Source organism: Plectropomus leopardus, chromosome 4 (assembly GCF_026936395.1).
Source record: "Plectropomus leopardus strain MGB_pleo_1.0 chromosome 4, ASM2693639v1, whole genome shotgun sequence".
NCBI lineage: Eukaryota > Metazoa > Chordata > Actinopteri > Perciformes > Serranidae > Plectropomus > Plectropomus leopardus.
In genome coordinates, this window is record NC_142179.1 from 17,876,492 (window position 1) to 17,898,352 (window position 21,861).

The window sequence follows — 21,861 nt, forward strand, 5'->3', positions numbered from 1 at the left end:
ACCATAACAAAAAATGTGTGAAACTCTAAGTATATTAACTGTCACTGTGAAAAAAACATTAACTGTAATGATCAATTCTGATATTTCACATAGAAAAATACATATGTCGAGGTTTAACAACCTACAGTGTAATTCCAGCTATGTATGAAACACCTTTACTTAAACTCACCACAACATCTTCCTCTACTTATTCAGTACTTTTATTTGGTTATGTTTGTTGTCCAACAGGAACTGCCTGGTGGGCGAGAATCTGCTGGTAAAGATCGGAGACTTTGGCATGTCCAGAGATGTCTACAGCACTGACTACTACAGGGTAGGTGTATGTGTCGATATCTTTTCTGGCCCTTCTTTTAGCCTGCCTCTTCCCTGCTGCATGGGTCCCTCTCCGCTCCTCCCCTGCATGGGCATGATTGAAGGACTCTGGCGGCGTTACAGTAAGAAGTTTTGCTGTAGGTAGTGCAGTAAAATTAAATATACATGCAGCTACACAGGGATGCTATACTGTATGTGATTTAATATAAGGTGAGGGATGATATGTAGCATGCTTTATTAAGCCATACTTTGTGTAAAATAAGGGCTTTTCAACTGGATAATCACTGCAGCATTTTCTGCCAGGGAGGGCTGATACACACCAACTCTAAATTTTGTTTTTGTTTTTTATATATAATGTACTCATTATTCTTTTATTTAGCAGTTGTTCATTTTAAATGTAGGATTCTGCTGTTCACCAGACACCTACAAACTAGATAACTGCATGACAAGCGACAAAATATTTGAATGCCAACACATTCTCATCCCAAATACTCAATGTCAAATACTGCTGTTTTGTCAGTGGACCTACACATTGAAATCTGAAACACTAAGTAACCCTCTGCATCAGTTTTGGATGCTCACAAATAGCGTGTCAATTTACGCTTGTTACATGCATTGTGTCTTTCCAAAATACACATACAAAGTAGATAAGGCACTGTGATTTTAGGTTTATTTCCTCAGATTTTGGCAACAAAAGTAGGCTACTTGGTTTGGTTTAGAAAATAATTGTCTCTTTAAAACGATAAAAGTGAGGTGGAAAGGTGAAAGTCTGAAGTTTGTTTACCCATCCCCCTCCCTCCCAACCACCCTGTGCGGACTTCTTTGCTTTTTATACAATGGGTGCCAGCAGTGTTAATACCTGCCGCCTTGCACTGCATATCATATTGTTGCAAAACACGTCTCTCTGCATCTGTGTCTGAAGCAGACTTCCACTGAAAAAGTGACGCTGTTTGCCAAGAGGGGTTGTTGACTTCTGTATCAACAACTGCCGCCACCTGGTGCATATCGTACCTGTGCAAAAAATGTCTCTAAGCGTTTGACATCCAATGAAAAAGCGTTAGTATTTGACAAGCTGGGTGTGAGAACAGGCTGTGTATACATTTCTTTGATGACAGCTATTTATTAGAATTAAAAAGAAAGAAAGAAAATTTCTGAAAATCCCCAAAAGACACTACTGAAGTAAAGTTCTTTGAATGACTAATCAACGTATTGATATTCAAGGTTTTGCAAATAATACTATAAGACCTTCAATCAGATTATGCAGTTTTTAAAAACTGCAATCTGCAAATGAACTCTAACATAAAACATGAGAAAGGGTTACATTTTTACTGAAAATGGTTGGGATGTGGGTATCCCATTTCCTTTAGTGGAGAATTAATGAAATATTACATATGACTCTGAAGGTAGTTTCAAGGCACCACAAATAGAATCTGTTTTTGAAAAAGCTTGAAATGTAATAACATGAAACAAATATGATAATTTTTACAAATTACACAGTCTATTCAGTAACACAAACACACCTATCTCTGCAAAAAGACCCACCTCAGGTGCGGTGTAGAACGGGCTGCTCATAAAAAAGGAAAGGGAGATAAAATGCAATTATTTAAGTTATATGTGTGCACATTTTGTGTATAGGTATGTGTGATTGTGTGTCGCAGGGACATTTAGCATCTCTACTGTGAGTGTCAAGATAACTCAGGGGTACAAGAGACAGCTGGGAAGTGTGTGTTTTTCCCCCCTTCCACACAGCAATCTGTCACCTCTCCAAAAGGCCCAAATCTAATAAATCCTACTGATTGATTGATAGTGACTGCCCATTTTTCCTGCCCTTACCTCCGTCCACTGTGACAAACTGACATGAGTGACAGTGACAGAGAACTCACAGGAGAGAGAAAGAGCGAACGAGTATAACCTTAACAATAACATTGGGCATTAAAGGCATTGGTTGATGCATACTATTTTTTATCTTGGGGCATGACTTAATATGTTGTCATAATTAAATGCCCAGTGTAGTTAAAGAATACAAAATGTGTTTATTTTTTTGTTTGTTAGGAAAGCTGTTTAGTCTGGATAATAGTTCGCTCACATTTAGGTCTCTTTTCATATTTTCCATTTTCTTAAGTTTCAACTTATATGTACATAAAAATGTACAAATAATGTATCCATCTTGTGCAGAAATGTACAATGCTAACATTTATTCTGGTGACTGAGTTTCACAGCTAAGCTACAATGTTGAAAAGGTCAAAAATACAAAACCCTCATGACCACAATCAGTCTGTATTCTAAGCACATGGAAAATTGACTTTTCTTTAGTCTTTCACTGAACACGGTTGAGATTAAATTCCAAATAACTAGTTGTGTATGGCATCAAATTGAAGATGTAAAAAAGATTAAGGTCTCTCCTCCTGTGGCTTTCCTTTGTACTATCTCTGTGTGACGACACACAGCAACCCCCCCTCCGCCTCCTCCTCCTTCCTTTCAACCCTCCTCAATAAAGCTAAGCGCCGAGGCTGTAGTCATGGCAACGTGCAAAGGCAGTGGCGCTGAGCCTCAGAGTTGTATCCAACGTTTCTCAGGAAGAAAAGTAATCAGAGAACTTCTGTTTAGTATGCCGAGGCAGTACTAGAGAAAGAGAGGGGGAGAAGGAGAGAGATGGAAGTGTGGGAGACGGAGGCAGGAGGGAGGGAGGGTGGCAAAGACATGAAAGGAGAGAGAAAGCCGGAAAAGAGAGAGAGAGATGGAGGGAAAGGGTGGGAGGCCAGGGAGGGAGAAAATAAGACACAATAAATATACACAGGCAGAAAAGGTGTAATAGAGCTATAAAGCAACATACACATGCTGAGGGGGGAGAGGAGAGGTCTGTGGGCAAGGCAGTCTGTATTCAGAGTGCAGGATATAGTCAATAACAACACACACTGCAGCTTCAGACATCCACAGAGCAGGATATCACAGACAGGAGAACAACAAGAAATGTCAAAAAAAGGACAGAAAAGTAGACAGACTGAGGAAAAAACGCAAAGCAGGAGAGAGGTACAGCATGGTGGGAGGTTGAATACAGTGATCCAGCCATGTTTCAGCATCCAGGAGAGACAGAGGTGTGTGTATGTGTGTGTGTGTGTGTGTGTGTGTGTGAGTGTGTGAGTGTGTGTGTGTGTGTGCGCGTGTGTGTGTGTGTGTGTGTGTGTGTGTGTGTGTGTGTCATGCTCTCTCCAGTCATGCTCTTGCGTCAGACGAGCAAAGATGAGTCATAGAGGAATTGGAGCCCCCCCTCAGTGCTTGTATGTGTATGTGTGTGTGTGTGTGTGTGTGTGTGTGGTGTAGGAAATAGAAGCAGAGGCGTTGGACTGAAGGAGTTGTGGTGACGTCACTGAATCCCCTGTTACACAATGAACCTGACACACGTTTCACAAGACAGACGGGATGCCTCGATTCAAACCTTGAGCCTTTCCATGCAGCCTGTGCGATTGTGTGTGGCGTGTGTATGTGTGTGTATATTCGCAGCAGGACTTGGGGAGGAATTTATTCCTTTTCTCCCCTAAACTGATTTCATGCCCAAATGTGTAGGATGAAAGAAAATTAAATGTCTGCTTGGGTTTTAACGTTCCAGGCTGACTGTTTACGCTGCTGACACAGGCTGTAGAAAAACACAGGCAACAGAGCTGAGCTAAACAATCTCTGCAGAGTAATTTGGCTGGTGTTTTTTTCTTTTCTTTTACAACCCGTCTCTGAGTCCCGACCAACACAGACAAAGAGCGTCTTAATGGAGCACCTGGAGGAGTCATAGAGGAGCAGTTATCTGTGCAGGAGTGAGCGTGCATGTGCGCAGACAAAACACGACCGTCTCTATGTGTAAGAGACAAACTAGCATAAAGATGATACTCTCAATACATTAAAATCTGTCATATGGAGGATCATTTTTCTTTGCAGTCAACTGGGAAAACTAAATTGAATGCATCTCTATTTTACAGTAATTCAAAACCAAAATCACAGAGACAGACACATAAACCTGCCACACAGTATGCATACAATTGGACAGAAAAACAAGCAAATAAACCAAATCTTTGCAGGAAAGTTCAACACTTGAGAGATTTTCTGGCCTCCCAAGTTGGAAATTTAGTCAAGAAAACTACTTGCTCATTTAAAGCAGCAAGGTTGAGGTAACTATAAGATTCCCTCATCAACCCAACTCATCTTGGGACCGCTACTTGGACAGTATCTTGACCGTTGTCCCGTTCAAGGCTCATATCATCATTTTCATGCTCCAGTTCTTTAAATTATCTGAATCATAAATGGCACGGAAGCAAATTGCTCATCATCAGTGGCCTCAGGTACATCTTTATTACCAGAGCTGCTGTCATCAAAAGCCTCTTATATAACAACATTACTTGCTGTCACTTGCATCCAGCATACCGTGAATAAAAAACATAGTTACACACCACCTTAAGTGAACCTATAAACCTCAGAAAAACCAACTTCAAGTAAGTGAGTCTATAAACCTCAGAAAAACCAACTTAAACTATTTATAATGTTTACAAAATTAAAGGATGACTTCAGTATTGTTCAACTTGGAACCTTTCCCATGTGTTTGTATTTAAGCGACTAATAGGAACAACTTTTTTTAAATGGTCCAATACTGAGTGAAAGGGCTGCAGCTGGCACTGTAAGTGCATGTTTTTGCCACTGACAGGCTCAGGTTGTTTGACAACATTATGGAAAAGATCTCTACAGAGAGAAAGGCCATTTTGTCACAAAACCGACCTAACACCGTTTAAATAAATCGCCATCTTGGTTCTTCTTTCTAATGTTCAATCACCACCTCTGGTTTGGTTTAGATAAACCCTTAATTCATCCAAAATTCATGGATGAATTAAGGGTTTATCATCCAGGTGTGCAGTGTGCTGCAAAGGTCGACACTGGGTCCCCATTTATTTACTATCCTTGTTCATATTATTCATTTTATAACTTTTAAGTATGCTGACAATGCTATCTTGATTTCCACAACTTTTGTTGTACACCAAGCCTTCTTCAAGCTTGTTTAAATTTCTAAAACAGCAAAACTTGTGCATTTCACAATAGCTCCTATACTGACAGCACACATATGCCCTTAGTGGTTATATTTCAGCCTGTTCTGTGGATGTCGGCTGCAGCACTCACTGTCAATGCTGGAATGATTTTAAAAAATGTTGCTCCCACTAGTCACTTAAACACAAAACTTTTTTAAAAATGTGGTCTGAATAGTACCAAATCAGAAGAATCAGAATCAGAATAGACTTTATTGTCATTATACAAAGTAAAATGAAACTTAAAGTGGCATCTCTACAAGGAGCAACAAGAAAACAAACAAATAACTAATTTTAAAGTATGTTTTCATTTGCAGGATCTGCAGAACAGCAGAATAGCAGCATAGTCTTGCAAGTTACCCTTTAAGTCCTAAAAGAAGATTTTTTTTGTGCTGGAATTAATTCATTCATTAATTTGATGGAAGAGGCAGCATTACTAAAATAAACAAAAATGTGTTGTGTAAACCTTTATGTCAACCATTTTCTTGAAACTGGAGCACGCTCTTTTCTCCATAGCAAAAAATTAAACCAACACACACACACACACACACACACACACACACTAGCATTCTTGGAAAGAGTTCTTGTTTCCATAGCAACACAGAGGGCAATTAAGGTAGGGTTCCTGTGTAACAAAGAGTGGGTGGAGTTAGTCACATAAGCCCCTCCCACACCACATCCCATCCCATAATGCTTTCTTTTTTAACTGGTCCCGTTGCCATGGATACCACAGCCTACAGGAGGTCACTACAGAGAGCCCACAGCCCTCCTCTGCTTTATTTATCCGCCTTTTTGAGGCTTTCCTGGAACACTCAGGCAGTGGTCTATAGCTGCAATGATGCATATTTATAAGAGAGGGAGAGAGACAGACAGGCCGGCTTAGAGATGGTGAGGGAAGGTGAGAACGCGGGAGAGAGGAAGAGGGGGCAACAGCAAAGGAGACAAAGACTGACGATGAGGCAACTGACAGCAAAGAGAAAACAAAGAACGAGCTGATGAGAGAGAGAGATGCACCGTCTGTACTTCAGTGAAAATCTATGAAAGCATTTGGTCTTCAGACTGCTCCGCTGCAAACGTGATGTTCTTTATATTTGATGGCAATGACAAGAACATTTAATCTGAGGCTTTTCCTTCCTGCTCTTTCATTTGTTTTCTTTCCTCTGTTTTCTCTTTCAATTCAGCTTCGTTAGGGCCTTTTTGAAAAGACTACCCTTTTCTCTCTCATACACAGTCAGATTTGCGATCACACACACACACACACACACACACACACACACACACAGAGTTAACAAGCATAAAAGAAACGTAGCCCTGCGGTTCAAGAGCCCAATATTAATATTTCAGAGCATCAGTGGAAATGATCAGCCATGCATAAAACAAAAAGACTAATGTATGTGAGAAGGTTCAGATGCATCAGTCTATAAATAATGTTAGAAAACTACGTATAGAATAGAATAAACAATGACTGTGCCCAAAATCTAGTATGAGTCACTGTCTATTGACAATGTGGTGCACTTTGTTCACTGTCGGTCATTCTGTGTTATTTTTCACTGTCAAATTTGTGCACTATAAGACAACCCTAAAAAAGTTTTTAAAGTAAAACAAAAAAATGAGGTGACCTGGCATTCTGTTAACAATCCCACAATGCAACATGGTCTAACATTAAAACTACACTTGTGATGAAACAACATTATGATGATCAGTAAATGCCCAAAAACTGTTTAGACCAGCTTTTGGTAAGTCAATCACTAAGCTTCTGTGTAAAGTCCTTTCTAAGTTTTTTAGTTTTCACCATCTTATAAACTGAATATCAAGTTGCACCATGAAACTTCAGATTTGTCTGAGTGAATGGCCGAAATAATGGCCGCAGAGATTTTTACCTACTGCACAGACATCATGTCCCATGGGACATGATTTGTGATATTGGACTTTATAAATCAAATTGAAATTGCAACTGCATTTAAATGACTATTTGTACAACCCTTAGGGGCATGCCATGTGACTGACCTACAATGAACTTTCACTTGACTAATCTCTAAAGCACTTTGGGTTGCGTTTGGGTATGAAATGTGCTATATAAATACATTTTTATTTCCTTGTCTAAAATATGTACGTTTGTTCTTAACGTGAAGTGACATGTCACCTGACATACTATGTTAAAGTAACTTGACGTTGACTTTTGGTTTCACATGGGACATTAACACTGGTGAAAGTCCTGTGATTTTGATCCACCCAGATATCCCCGTGTCCAGACATGATCGCTTTTTGTATTATGTCACTGGACTTCCTCCTTTGCTACCATCATAATCACTACGTTCACTTGAGGTCACTGTCTAGGTTGCATATGCTTACTTATTGTTGTAATTATCAGGAGGTAGGTATCAAAACATCTGTTGTTCCATCAAACCAAAAGAAATGAAAACTACAGTATGTAAAAAGGCTTTTTACATAACTTTAAAACAATTAAAAACTATCTATAAAACTTAATTGCTATTCATTTGCAAATGTAGACTTACGTATAACTTTTTGTACATAGATGTAGAAATGTGTATTCCAGCATTTGTAGTATTCATACTCTTTTTAGTGGAAAATACCTGATAATGCTAACCTAACCAAAACGTTTGTGTGGTTCAACCCATTTTGATTCGGTTATGTAAAAATCTACACTTGGTAAAAACAAACAAGATCATGCCTGAGCCAAGACCACTGTATATGTATCTAAAAAGTTAAAGTTAAGGGATTGATGGACATAGAAAATGTGTTTAACAGACACTTGCATGTGAGAACAGTATAATTCTGATGAAGCACATCCAGAGATGAAGAAAATGTGCATGTTGTAGTATGACCAGTGTTGGATAATGTATTGTTTATATAGTGTTATGTGTAAACCATTTGTTGTCGGTTTTTATCGTATTTTGTGTCAACATTCTTACATCGTAACCTTTGTACCCTTTGGAAGTACTGTATTTCATTACGGCCTGCCTATAAAGTACATTGACTTTGACGGAGGCAGAGAGAAATGCAAATAAAAAAGGAACAAACCAGCAGTAAGACACAGCATTACAGGAAGAAAAGCGAGGGCCTGGTGATGAAGAGTTAGAGCTGCAGAGATGGAGGCAGATATGTTTCCCCAGACGTACCAGTGAACCTGATGGCTATCTGTGTGACCGTGCACATTTTATTACTCCATTAAATAACCCACTGACTAACAAAGAAACAGGCCAAGTGTGGGTACCAAGCCATTAATAACAGGCATAAACCTTCGAAAATGGATTGTGCTATCTGAGTGGAGCAATGGAGTGCAGATGGGTTGGGTAGATTCATGTTCAGAGAAGAAGTAAAGGGACAGGGAAGGCCGCAATAGATGGAGTCACAGTGTTTGGTTTAATGCACTTTTTCTTCAAGCAGGTTATGGGTTAAAAGTTCAACCACTGGCATATCCAACAGTTTTTAATGCTCCAACCTCAGTCCAGTAGATTAACCTGGTTTAAGCCAAAAGTCACAGCTAGTGAGAGTCGGAAAACTGAAATGAACTGTCATGTTTATGAAACGAAAAAACAGCAAATGAATACAACAATCAAACAGGCTCCAAAGGCTTATTTCAGATTAGAGTTTAATGAAATGACCAAATGTCTCTCGGAGTGCCTGACTATGAGTTCCTATGTCTGATTAGCTGCTGATTTATGCTTTCTGACAGTCGCTGAAACCTACTCTGATATTTGATGCTACAATTTTAGGTCTAATCTTTTTTTCATGCCTCCATGCAGGCAATAGCCACGGCTGGAGGCATTATGATTTCAGGCTGTCCTCTGTACCATTCCCATCAACACAACGTCTTAACAACGCCATGAAGGAATTCCTTCACATTTAGCACAAACGTGCTCTTAGACTCAGTGAAGAACTGATTAGAATTTAGAGATAAAATGTCAAGGTCACTGTGAGCTGGTTTGTTCAGTTCTCATAAATGCGATATCTCAGAAACACCAACACAGAATTTCTTCAGACTGGACACAAATAAACTGATTCAGTTTTGGTGGTAAAAGATCCTGGTCCTTTCATCTGTCTCATTATCATGAATGCGATATTTCAAGGGGGCCTTAAAGGAATTTCATCAAATTTGGCACAAACGTCCACATGGATTAAATGATGAACTGATTAGAGTTTAATGGTCAAAGTTCAAAGGTCAAGGTCACTGTTACCAGGTCCATCTCATTCTTGTGAATGCACCTTGAGCGATGTGCTTTGGCACAAATTTCCACTTGGAAACAAGGAGGAAATATTAGAATTTGGTGGTCAAAGGTCAAGGTGACAGTGACCTTGCGTCAGTTTCATTCTCATGAACACAATATCTCAAGAAGGTCTTGGGAGGGAATTTTCTCAGATTTGGCACAAATGTCCAATTGGACTCAAAGATAAACTTTTGGTGTTCAAAGGTCAAGGTCACTGTGACCTGGGGCACCTCGTAGCTCACCAGGTAGAGCTGGTGCCCCATGTGCAAAGGCTTTGTTCTTGCTGTAGCAGCCATGGATTTGATTCAAACCTGTGGTACTTATCTTGTCATCGCTGCTCTCTCCACTTTCCTTTTTCCGCTGGAGAGAGGGAAGTTTGTTTCATAGCTTGCTGTATTTATAACCTTCACCTTGATGAAGGACACTCCCACTCCTCGACAGAGTGGGAATGGGAAAGGTGCGGTTTGGAAAGGCCCTAGCAGTACACAAACTCCATACTGCAATAGTTTATACTCAGTCAAATATTATTTATATTGGATGACTGCTAACGTTTTGCTGACTCTCACAAACTCATAAACATATTTTATAGCATACGTCTGACTGTTTACCTGATCCAGCAATTTTTCTTATCAGTTGGTTAATCATTGTATAATTTATTTTTCCCAATATCCTCTAATTGCAATTGGTCACAAATTAATTTACTTGTGAGCTCAAATGGGTAAGCGCATAAACCCCCTGCCTGAGAGTTTATAAAGTAATGCTTTCTGACCAGTGTGCTCTTCAGATAAATCAAATTACACACTGATCAGGAGTGAGGTGTGCTACAGTCACGGAGATGATGCAATCTGCTGTGCCATACCATCAAACCTCGCTCACTGCATCGTTCGGATGCCTCAGGCAGCAGTTTTGAGGAGTGAAATGTTTGCAGAGCTACTTTAAAAAGTATTGAAATTTCTTAGTGAGCCTTGTGAAAAATTTGAAAAGCTGCATGACCACGAATCTGCATGATGCCGCAGAATAGAAAAGAATAAAACTGAATAGAGAACTCAATTGTAGGGGATGGGATGATAGTGAAGATGCTTAAATGATTTCTTTCTTACATTTATTGCACACTATACTGACTTTATACTCGCTCTCTCTTGCTGCGTGTGTGTTGTATTCAAAGGTCGGAGGTCACACCATGCTGCCAATCCGCTGGATGCCCCCTGAAAGCATCATGTACAGAAAGTTCACCACAGAGAGTGATGTCTGGAGTCTAGGAGTTGTTCTTTGGGAGATCTTTACCTATGGAAAACAACCATGGTACCAACTCTCCAATAATGAGGTACAGTACAAAGTCACAGTCACTTATCCGTCACGTTTGCGTAATGTGTAGTCTGCACAAAAAGCAGTCAAAGTACAAGGCAGTTTAACTTGATGTAAGTGTTACCACAGAGGCACCTTCATCTTAATAAGTTATGGCAGACAAGATGTTGCAGCCCCGAGACATAAGAAAATAACCCTTCGGTTACAAATAAGGCTCAATATTTGATCACATTTGCGTGCACGCTTCTCAAAGGTATACACTGAATCCTTTATCCCGAGTCATCTCATAAGATAAAGTTAAAGAAAACCATTGTTTCATTGTGTTTTGAATAAATTGTGAGATATGACAGGACTGGGGAGCTCGGAGCACGTTACTGCGCTGAAAGCTTTACTTGGGCTGTTTTGCCGGTTTTGCTGGGCTGACAATTGCAATACAAAAGCTGTTGTTGTCAGACATCACTGTCAGGCTTGTGCAGGGGCAGATGTGTTTTGCAGTTTTGGTGGAGAGGAATTTTTTATGGCCTGTTTTTCCAAAGAACTTGCAAAATGTTGTCACGGATCACACTGTATTTGGTGGTGTGGTGACACTGGTAGAAGAAAATATGCTATTTTTTTGGTTCAGGATTTATACTGACGTTGTCAATAAGTATTTTTTGTAAATAAATGTTTTGATTTTGTTATTTTATTATGTTGGTCTAGTCTGTAAAAACAACATCTATTGCACGTCCATCCAGGGAGAGGGATCCGTCCTCTGTTGCTCTTCCTGTTGGATTTTTTTTGGGAAGTGTTTCCTTATTTGAATTGAGGGTCAAAGGACACAGGGTGTCACATACTGTACAGATTGTAAAGCCCTTTGAGACAAGTTTGTGATTTATGATATTGGGCTACATAAATATAACTGACTCCAGCATTCAGTGACACTGCCACTAAATTTAGGATTTCCACATGAAACACAAATATTGAACCCTATGGCTGCAACCAACCATTGCTTTCATTATAAGTTACTGTTAAGATGTATATTTTTTAAATAAATTGTACAAACACAGTGAGAAATGCCAATTTCTTAAAGGCCAAGGCAACAAACAGGCCTAAACCAAAGATTTTCAGCTATCAGTACTACCTATACTCGATAGCTAACTAAAACAGTGAATTATTTGTCAAGATAGTTGCCATTTAAAGCTCTTAAAGGTGACCTACAATGCTTTCCTTATTTTCTGTCGTACATGTAGTGGGACAGTGTTGGATGTTCATATAAAACAACAAATTTTCCAATAATGAAGTACGTAAAAGTAAAGAAACGTAACAAAAACTTCCAGCTTCTCTCTTCTACTTTGACTGCAAGATTTCTTCATATGGTCATCTGCTCCTGGCACACCACTACAAATATTTACATTACACTGCTTCATGTGGCTGCATGTTAGTGTCCGGAAAACATAATCTGGGTTGCCATTCTTAATTTTCCCCAATTTTGGATCATGTTCCTGCTTAAACATGAATGGTTGTTTTTAGAAGCTTTTATTAAGGATTCCTCATTGTAGAAAGTGCTGCTATGCTTATTCCCCGGCTGCAGCGACATACCAGTGATACCGGTGTACTGAATCTGGAAATGCTGACCAATCAGAGCAGACCGGACTTTTTTCAGAGGGGGGTCTTAAAAGACAGGCCATAAAATAGAGCATTTCAAACAGACAGTGAAAGCAGGTGTTACACCACAGACAGTATGTAGAAAATAACAGTTTTTTTTTTGACCACTGAAGCGTGTAAACATGTTCTAGTAGAAAGCCAAAAATACAAGTATAATCCTGAAAATGAGCATAATGGCCCTCTTTTAGAAGCTGTGACCTGCATATGGATTAATAAAAAAAAAGTGCAGCCAAACTTTGTTAAACCCACAGAAACTTTAAATTGCATTGGAGATTCCGTAGTTGCCAAATATGTCAGTCAACGTTGTGGTGTAAATTGTGCTAAATATATCTAGATTATTTTTATTTAGTGCTGCAGCCATAAAAAACTGAAGATTTCAATCAGCGTAAAAACTGTATATCTTAACGATGAGCTGGAACAAGCTGACAGGGTGGAATAAGGTCATTTTAAAACTACAAAAAGGGGAAACGGGGTTTATCATCTGTTCACTGAATGTAAACTGACTAAGCATTTCAGTTCTGTTAAAGACTCGCTCAAATTACAACTGCCTGTTTCCTGAGTAACTACTAGGTCTTGACCCAGTTTCAGGAAAACAAAGCTGTAGCAGAAACCTCCAACCTTTCACCTTAACCTCAGCCCCCTCAGCCATAAGATGTCCTCAACTCTGGTTACAGCTTTGTTACCATGTTAACTGTCCATTTTCTCCTGATTCACTTTGGTTACATCCAAAATTAACCTTTGACCACAGTTTTCCTTTCCTTTTTCCATCTATTACATCTCACTCAATCCACAGTTCACTCACCTCCTGACCCAAATCTGACTCTCAGATATCATTTACACAGGATATGGAGTTTTGTTCCAAAATAATATCTCCATTTTTTTATCTACTCTCAAAACGTGATAGCAATCACAGGATGAGGAGGAGTAGGAAGCGGCGTGATTAGCAAAATGATGATTACAAACTGGATTTATAATCATTTAAAGATCTTGCATGATAATCTTCAGGTATTACATCTTTAAATGGATATATCACAATTTGGAAGACACAACTGTTTTTTGGAGCTTAGAAGCTATTAATTGGTATTCAATCCACGCACATAGCAGGGTTTATTTAATGGATGAGGGAATTATTAAAAGCTTAATTATTCTACAGGCTAATAACAGCATAGATGTTTTACAAACTGCTGCCAGACAAGGATATATACTTTGTACCAGAGGCCTTGCCTCTGTATATAGTAGTTCATGTTTCAATAAGTCTCCTCTCATTGATCCACAATTCCTCATTGTGATCCTAAAGTAGATTTAAAGCTAAATTATATAATCTATAAGTCTTGCAGTGTGTTAAAACACTACATTTTCTGTCACACTGCTATTGAAAAATTGGATATGATTCTTCTGGTTGACTGCTCCAGTGTCGACTAACTTCATCACCCCAGTAAATAATTTATTCACAGTGACATTTTCACTGTATGCCGCTGCAGTGAGGTGAAACAGCTTTACCAGGCAGATACTCCGTCATCTTCAACTTGCAGAAAGTTGTGACTTTCAGCTCCAGAATTGTTGAGAGTGTTCCTATTTTTGTTTCTAACAAAAAACTGAACTCACTCACACTTAAGTCAAATCCCATTCAGTTTTTCGCTATCATTCGATACCTAATCAAGACAATCTGGTAAGAATTGCTTTACTTTGTCAGTATGGACTTCAAACCTTTATCGAAATGCAAAATAATGGAATTGAAAACATGCAATTAAAAATTGCAATTAATCACGCTTAACTATTAAAAATCTGCAATTAATTGCAATTTTAAAAAAAAGTAATCATTTGACAGCCCTAATACAAATGTAACTTCTAGGAGACAGGGCTGGAAGACTACTGCTGACCTTAGCTGTGTCTTTCTTTCTGCCCCTACAGGTGATAGAGTGTATAACCCAGGGCAGAGTGCTGCAGCGCCCCAGGACCTGTCCTAAAGAAGTGTACGACCTGATGCTGGGCTGCTGGCAGAGAGAGCCGCACATGAGACTCAACATCAAAGAAATCCACGGTCTGCTCCTCAATCTGGCCAAAGCCTCACCTGTATACCTGGATATACTGGGCTGAACACAGGGGGAGGACCGAGGATGTGTGTGTGTGAGTGTGTGTTTAGGTGGGGATGTATCTAAGTGTGTGTGTGTATGTGTGTGTGTGTGTGTGTGTGTGCGCATTTGCATGTATGTATGTATGTATGTATGTGTGTGTGTGTGTGTGTGTGTGTGTGTGTGTGTGTGTGGTAGGGTGGACCCGGTGACACCTGTGAATGAAACGAAGTGTGCGATGCTCGTGCCAGTGCGTGCACGCAAGGTACTGCTGTACAGAATGTGAAGCTATTATCAAATTCTTAAAGGCAATCAAAAAATTCCTCAACTCATCCCCCAACCACGTCTTTCCTCCCTGCCAATTTCCTCTCCTTTGTGCATCTCTACTCCTTCCCCCCCTTCCTTCCCGGAGAGACATTTACCAAGAGTAATTTATCTTTGGGGGGGTGGGAGGGGGGTCCTCACTTCTTTTCAAATGCTTTAAACTAACTGGGGCTAAATTGATGAAACCCTGATTAACAGGACTTAAAATTTAGTGACTCATCCCTTCGCTGCCTGTCGGACTACGGGACTTGTTTGAACATCTGGAAATTTCGAGGAGGCACAGCGTTGGGAGGATTCCTGGAAGCTTCGATTACTTTTTGCCTGTAAATATGAGACTGTATGATGGTGAGACATTTCAGAGGAAATGGCTCTGTGCGATGTCGAGCCATAAAGACACTGTGTTTTCCCCTCTCACCCTATCTGTCTGTCTGTCTTACTGTCTGTCTCTCAGAACTGTATACAAGTGTTAATGTCAGCATTCATCCAACACGGCCAGAAAGTGACGACTAACAAACAAACAGGAGGTTGACTGTGACAGAAAAATGACCAGAAAAAGAAAATTTGGTTTCTGCCTGTCAGATGAAATTAGCTGATTTCACAGAGAAAAAAAAGGAAAAACAATCACTAACAATACAGTGCCTACTGAAGCTGAACTGCTGTGGTGGGAAAGGCTGAGGTATTCTACTATACTGTAATTGTGAACACTAAAAATGTAAAAAAAAGCTGGCACTGATCTATAATACTCTTCATGCATCAGTCTTATTATTCTAAGGATATATGCACTCATATTTGCAAATTGTTTTTTGTCACATTTTTACTTTGCTCAGGCTTGGACTGCACCGTCACACAGCACAGGGTAACATGATGACTACATGATGACTTTTTTTTCTCTTCCCCCGAAGTGACAGATGCTTCACTCAAGCGCTCATGTCGGAGGTCAATTGATTCATTTGTCCGCAGCTGTCCTGACAATCGTGAGGTCTCGGTGTTGAGGAGGGGAGAGGGGTGTAAAGGTTACTTGGGGAGGCTGGGTTTGAGTGGTCAGATCACGGTCAGATGTGCGGGCGGCGGCGCTGTAGAAGGTGTGGTTCATTTGGTCAACCCATATTAAATCATCAAGGCTCTCAGCACTCAGACATCCTTGAAAACCACATCTGTGCTGGAGAGGGGATGCACATGAGAACACACACACACACACACACACACACACACACACACAGTATACCTTATCCCGTCATCCCTCCATCTCCACACACACACACACACACACACACACACACACACACACACACACACACACACACACAGTGAAAGACACTCAAAACGGGACGAGAAGGAAATTGAATTGTGCATGTTTTATTATTTGAGCGGTGCAGTGCTTTAGCCAGGCCCCGTCCACTGTAATGGTGTAATGTATATTTCATTACGGCCTAATGGGCTCCATTAGCGCAGTCTCCTCACAGACATTCAAGACTTATTGTTTTATGGCTGAGAAGGAAGAATGGAGGGATGGAGAGGTGAAGGAGAAGAAAACAGGGAAGGGGGGGGGGGGTGAGGAGCAGTGGAGAGGAGAAACAAGAGTAGAGGTAATAATGCATTTTGGGACAGAAATGGAGGGGAAGGGATGGAGTTCAGAACAGAAGCAATGGAGTAGAAAGGAGAAGACGATGGGACGGAAAAGGTATGAATGGGTCGTGTAGAGAAACGTGGAGAAGAAAGAAGTGGGAAAGGGAGGGAAAGGAGGTGTGAATGTCCTTAGGGAGAAAGTGAAAGTGAGTATCCATCATTACTGCGGCCTGCAGATGTTCATGAAGCCACAACTTCACGCTCCCATCACATTCCTACAGCTGGCCTCAACCACATGCATTTTACTGGCAATCCACCAACAGCTTACACCGAACTCAATAATGCACCACATTATTGAGAGCCACTTCGCTCACTTACAGCTCGCATATCTGGTCAAAATGCTCACAGATACTGTATATATACACAACAGCTCACATTGCATGCAAGGAGACACATTTAATGTTTGTTTTTGCATTGAACTGGGGCATATTTTAACTCTTTACAGATTAAGAAGTCATAATCACTGCGGTTTCACTAACGGCCATTTGAATTTGCTGTAAAACAACAATCTGGAATTACGTCTCATTTATTAACAACAGCACTTGATGGTATTGGTGTTTGTGAAAATGTTGATTTGATTGATTTATAGTATTATTTATAAATTAAGATTTTGTACATTTCTTTCTATATCTATGGTTGCCTTTTGCAACAACAAACTGATCACTGGTTTAATTATGTTTTAGCTAATGTGTAAAATAATCTTGAGTGTATTTTTTATGTCAGGCTCCCTCTTTAACAGCTACCTAGCCTGTCCTCGTGTCCGGCGTGCTCTACAACAGGGATGGATGTTTCACCAGTCTCATGTTCGTAGATTTAGCTTGACACATTGTTGAATTATTGTCACCTGTCAGAGCGTGAGTGCGAGGGGTTAATGGCTGCAGAGTTGACAAGGCGGGCTAACAAGGTCCTCAAAAATCCATCCCTGCTGTACAGTCAAGTAGAGTTTGCACTAAGTGAGCACACTCAACACGATTCAAAAAAACTTGCAACACAATAACTCTGTGCAATAACAGAGGGCAGGGTGTGTGAGAAACAAATATATGAACGCCTCCGATGTCAAAAGATTGGGGTATGTCGAAGCAACATCTCAGCTGGCTGCACTGTGTGTGTGTACCTGCTGTGTTTCTTTTTCTTTTTTTAAAAATAATGAACTGTGTCAAGTCGGACTGCGGTGATGTGTTTGACAGTTATAGGAAGAGACTGTGAGAGGGATGTTTGTTACGATGAAGACTTGTCAGCACAACACAGGAGCGTTCTGTGAAACTTAAACTCCAGCTTAAGATCGCCTGTTTTCGTATCGATGCCTCAGATCACAAGATACTGGTCAAATAAAGAAAAAACATGGAGGAAAAACAACGACTGCTGTATGAATGGACACCTCAGAAAAGGATGGACTGACAATCACAGACTTCTCTCTTTCTCTCTCTTCTTCAAGTGACCTACTGTAACATAGACTACTCAACCAACTTTCCTCTTCTATGCTGCCTATACTGTACGTGATAGTCTTAAACTTTGGTCTCTAGAAGTGCTACTTTTTTCTTTTTCTTTTCTTTTTGTAAAATGAAATAACAGCGAGAGGAATGAACAAAAATACATGTACAAATGTGAATAAGCTGCTGAAAGAAATAAGCGCCGCTAACTGCTGTGTCCGAGACTGTGTCAGTATCTAGATTGTACTCTTTTCTTCTTTTGTGTTAGAAGCAGAGGGCAGAAAGATTGTGGAGCTACGTGGGACTCACAAATACACAAAATGACATACAGCAGCCCCCGGGGCGCAGAGGGTTTGCTCATTCTCCCGATGGTGTGTGTGTGTGTGTGTGTGTGTGTTTAGAAGACTGATTGATGCCGGAGTGAGTCAGGAGGGATCTGTAGGCTGACGTTCAGACTACGGCCAAATCCTAGTTCAAGTGCAATGAGATTCAAGGGAGGAATCAGGAATTGATTTGTTGTCGCTGTTCACCAATTCATGATAAATGACTTTACCCAGTCGTGTAGGACTGAGGTTGGTATTATGGCAGCTAAGATTTATGGAATCACTCAATTGCTTTATTTATGACTCAAAAATCCGCCTTCTGCTCCACACAGCTTACTAAAGCCTGCGTTTCACAGAGGTATATCAGCAATATTAATGGATATTTTCTTTTGCCTCGCCATGACACAAATATCGGGCTGAGTTTGGGCCATGTGACTCAGCAGCGAGCACATTCCTCATACAGATACACATCACAACTTTGACTGTGTTATGATCCGTATCACATTTAATCCCCCCTCTCTCTCACAACCCGCACATCACAGTCTGAGCTAATAGAGCTGAAATATCACAAAGGTCATCTTTAAGATTACCTTTGTGCTCGGATGCTTCTGGAGCCCCAACGCCCCGTGGAATGTAATACCACAAAAACTGCTTAACTGCTGCAAAAAAAGAAAATGAAACTGTGATTTGTTACATGCAGTATCTCTGTTTTTCAGTATTTTAGGTTCTGTGCTATTTGTCTCTGTGTTTAAAGGGTTTTGCTGCTGCCACCATGGTAGAAAAGAAAAAAGATGTTTTTTGAATGTTTTGTGGATGTTTGGATTGAAGAGACTAAAAATAGGACAGAGGACAAAACACTGTAATGTGTCTGTCTGAAAGGGATGTTACAAAGTTATTTCTATGCCTAACAATGGTTCTCGAAAATGTAAGAAACATCTGTATTGCAAAGCACACAAGGTAATTAAAAACTGGAAATGTTCTGATTGATGCAGCTAATGTCTGTCTCTGCACGCAGGTTGTTGTTTGGTAAAGTTTCAATGCCGCCCATTTGTGCTCTACTGGTGAAGACACACACACACACACACACACACACACACACAAACACACACACACACACACACACAAACACACACACCAGAGGGAACTTGTACAGTCATACAGTTGCGTGGTGGAAATGATGATAGAGAAATGATGATGTGATTTCTCTCTGAACGTGGACCAGTCTGTTGTGATACAATGTAATTAATAAAAAGTGTTATGTCACATCAAAGCTCCCGCAAGTGAATATACTGAAAAGTTATTTGTTTGTGTGTGTGTGACTTTGACCCTCTTGCTGTTGTTAATTTGAATGCAGTTTAACCCTTAAGTTATAACTGCATACATTGTGGATTCAGACATTCTTAATTACTAAAATTAGCTTAGATATGCATTTCTCTATCATTGTTTTGATGTTTTTGTTCTTTGTTGGTAATCTCTATAATTATTTCTTCACTTAAATAATTAATATATAATACAACTATATAACTATTCAACTGGTCATCAGCCACTATTGCACTGTCATCTGTTGCGGCTTGTGTCAGCTGTCAATCAGCTATCAGTCAATTGTCATCTGTTTGCAGTTCAGTCAATGTGACGTATCTGCCGTCGCACTGAGGTTTGTGGGACCGAATTGCCAGAAAAAGCATGCAGGCTTGCATACTGCAAAATCCAGTTGGATGTAGTAGAACGCCCTGGTATTTTTGGCATACTGCATCTGACATACTATGTATCGGGACACACTAAATCTTTTTCTGGCATACTATTTAGTGTTGTAGCATGAGTATTGAAAAACAGAGAGAGAGAGAGAGACACCCAGCAAACAGAGGGAATAGAGAAATGAGGGGCTTTGTATAGAAGATATACTCAGGCACGCTCAGGGCACTGTGAGAAAAACAGAAAAATATGCTAAATTGAATTCAGTGATAGAGCTGGAGTGTTTGAGTGATGCCAAATCTCTCCCATTCTATTAATCCCAGTATAAATCCAGTCTCTTTTAAGAGAAAAAGAAAAAAAAACAACACTTGCTTGGTTTGCAGATTAAGAGCAGGCTGAGGGCTTTTGCAGAGAATTGTACAAGCAAATTGGACAGGAGAGCACGTCTAAATCCCTGATGCAATTAAGCAACAGCTGAATTAATATGTTCTTTTTACACAAAGCTGTGTCTACAATTTATCTTTAATAATAAAAACGTCATTCCAAAGGAAATGAGAAATGCACAAGGCGGCACGAAATTCACCTTGGTGTTACAGTGTGTGTGTGTGTGTGTGTGTGTGTGTGTGTGTGTGTGTGTGTGTGTGTGTGTGTGTGTGTGTGTGTGTGTGTGTGTGTGCGCGCGTGTGCGTGTGCCTGCAGGCGAATGTGTGTGTTTCAGGGGGTGAGTGAGGAGGCAGTGAAAGCACCTAGACTCAGCAAACTGTATGTGTGTGTGTTTGTATGAGTGGTAAGAAAGCAGTGGTAGTAGTGCCCCTCTTGGTGTACAGTGGAGAATCCCCGTACTCAGCACTTTAACCTCATAAATAACATGTCTAATCAACGGACACACACCGAGGAGGAAGGATGAGAGAGGCTGTAAAAGCTTATGTCTTGCTAAGACTAACACAAAAGAAGACTGAGAGGTATCTCTGGAAATTGTGCAACATGTATCCAAAATGTCCCGAGTTTTAACCCTTTGAAACCTTGGCAAATCAGGCTGATTTTTCCAAAAACAGGCAACAAACATCATTAAAGGCAACATCAAAGGCATCTTTATGAGAAATTACCCTCCAAATTAGCAAGAAATTAGAAAAATTTTAGAGGAAAATCACCTAAAATTACCAAGAAAAGTAAAGTAACAAAAAACAAGAAAACTACATAGAAAAAACATTCTATTCTGTAATTTTTTTTTCTTCTAACATTTAATTACAATAATAATAAATACAGTTTCTGGACATTTTACCCTATTTTGATCATTTTCTTAAATTCTTTTTTCTCTTGTTTTCTCATTCTCTTCTATTTTTAACATTAATTTTCACGTTGTTTTCTTGTCACCTTTTTACCAGTTCTTTGCAATTTGCTCATTGCCTTTCTCCATGTTTCTGAAAAGAATTAAAGCTTTTTGCTCGGGTTTCAAAGGCGAAATACTTGTGAAAGGTATCTGAATGCAGTACAAGAAAAACTGATGTCGATCCAGGTTCCAAAGGGATAAATTCAGCTAAACATCTCTGTAACAACACCTCCTGTGCTTTCTGCCTGAAGACAGAATTAATACAAACTTGATCTCAATTAATACATGCTTAACCTTAATAAGTGTGGTCTAAATCTGTTCGTGTTCAGGAAAAAGATATTGTAGGTGGCACCGTGGGACAACGCACGTGTATAGAAGTAATTTCCTTAGGCAATTTTAATTAGTTAAAATTGATTTGCTTTAAGTAAGTATTTAAGTTATACCAATTCCCCTACTACTTTTACTAATTTGCTTTTTGGCAGATGGTTTTGCAGCCTGTAAATGCTGAAGTTTG

General features: G+C 39.9%; 1 protein-coding gene across 2 annotated transcripts in view; it reads left to right on the forward strand.

The window, feature by feature from the left end:
- ntrk2a (neurotrophic tyrosine kinase, receptor, type 2a) overlaps positions 1 to 19,595 on the forward strand; it is a 108,835-nt gene extending 89,240 nt beyond the window's left edge. Inside the window, exons 17-19 of one of the 2 annotated variants that reach the window (XM_088076674.1) lie at positions 229 to 319; positions 10,767 to 10,925; positions 14,462 to 19,595. In XM_088076674.1, coding sequence (XP_087932800.1) covers positions 229 to 319; positions 10,767 to 10,925; positions 14,462 to 14,647 — 436 coding nt within the window. In that variant the 3' untranslated portion in view covers positions 14,648 to 19,595. The remainder of the gene's footprint in view (positions 1 to 228; positions 320 to 10,766; positions 10,926 to 14,461) is intronic. The other variant, XM_088076675.1, reaches the window with a different exon arrangement.
- Positions 19,596 to 21,861: the final 2,266 nt, after the last annotated feature.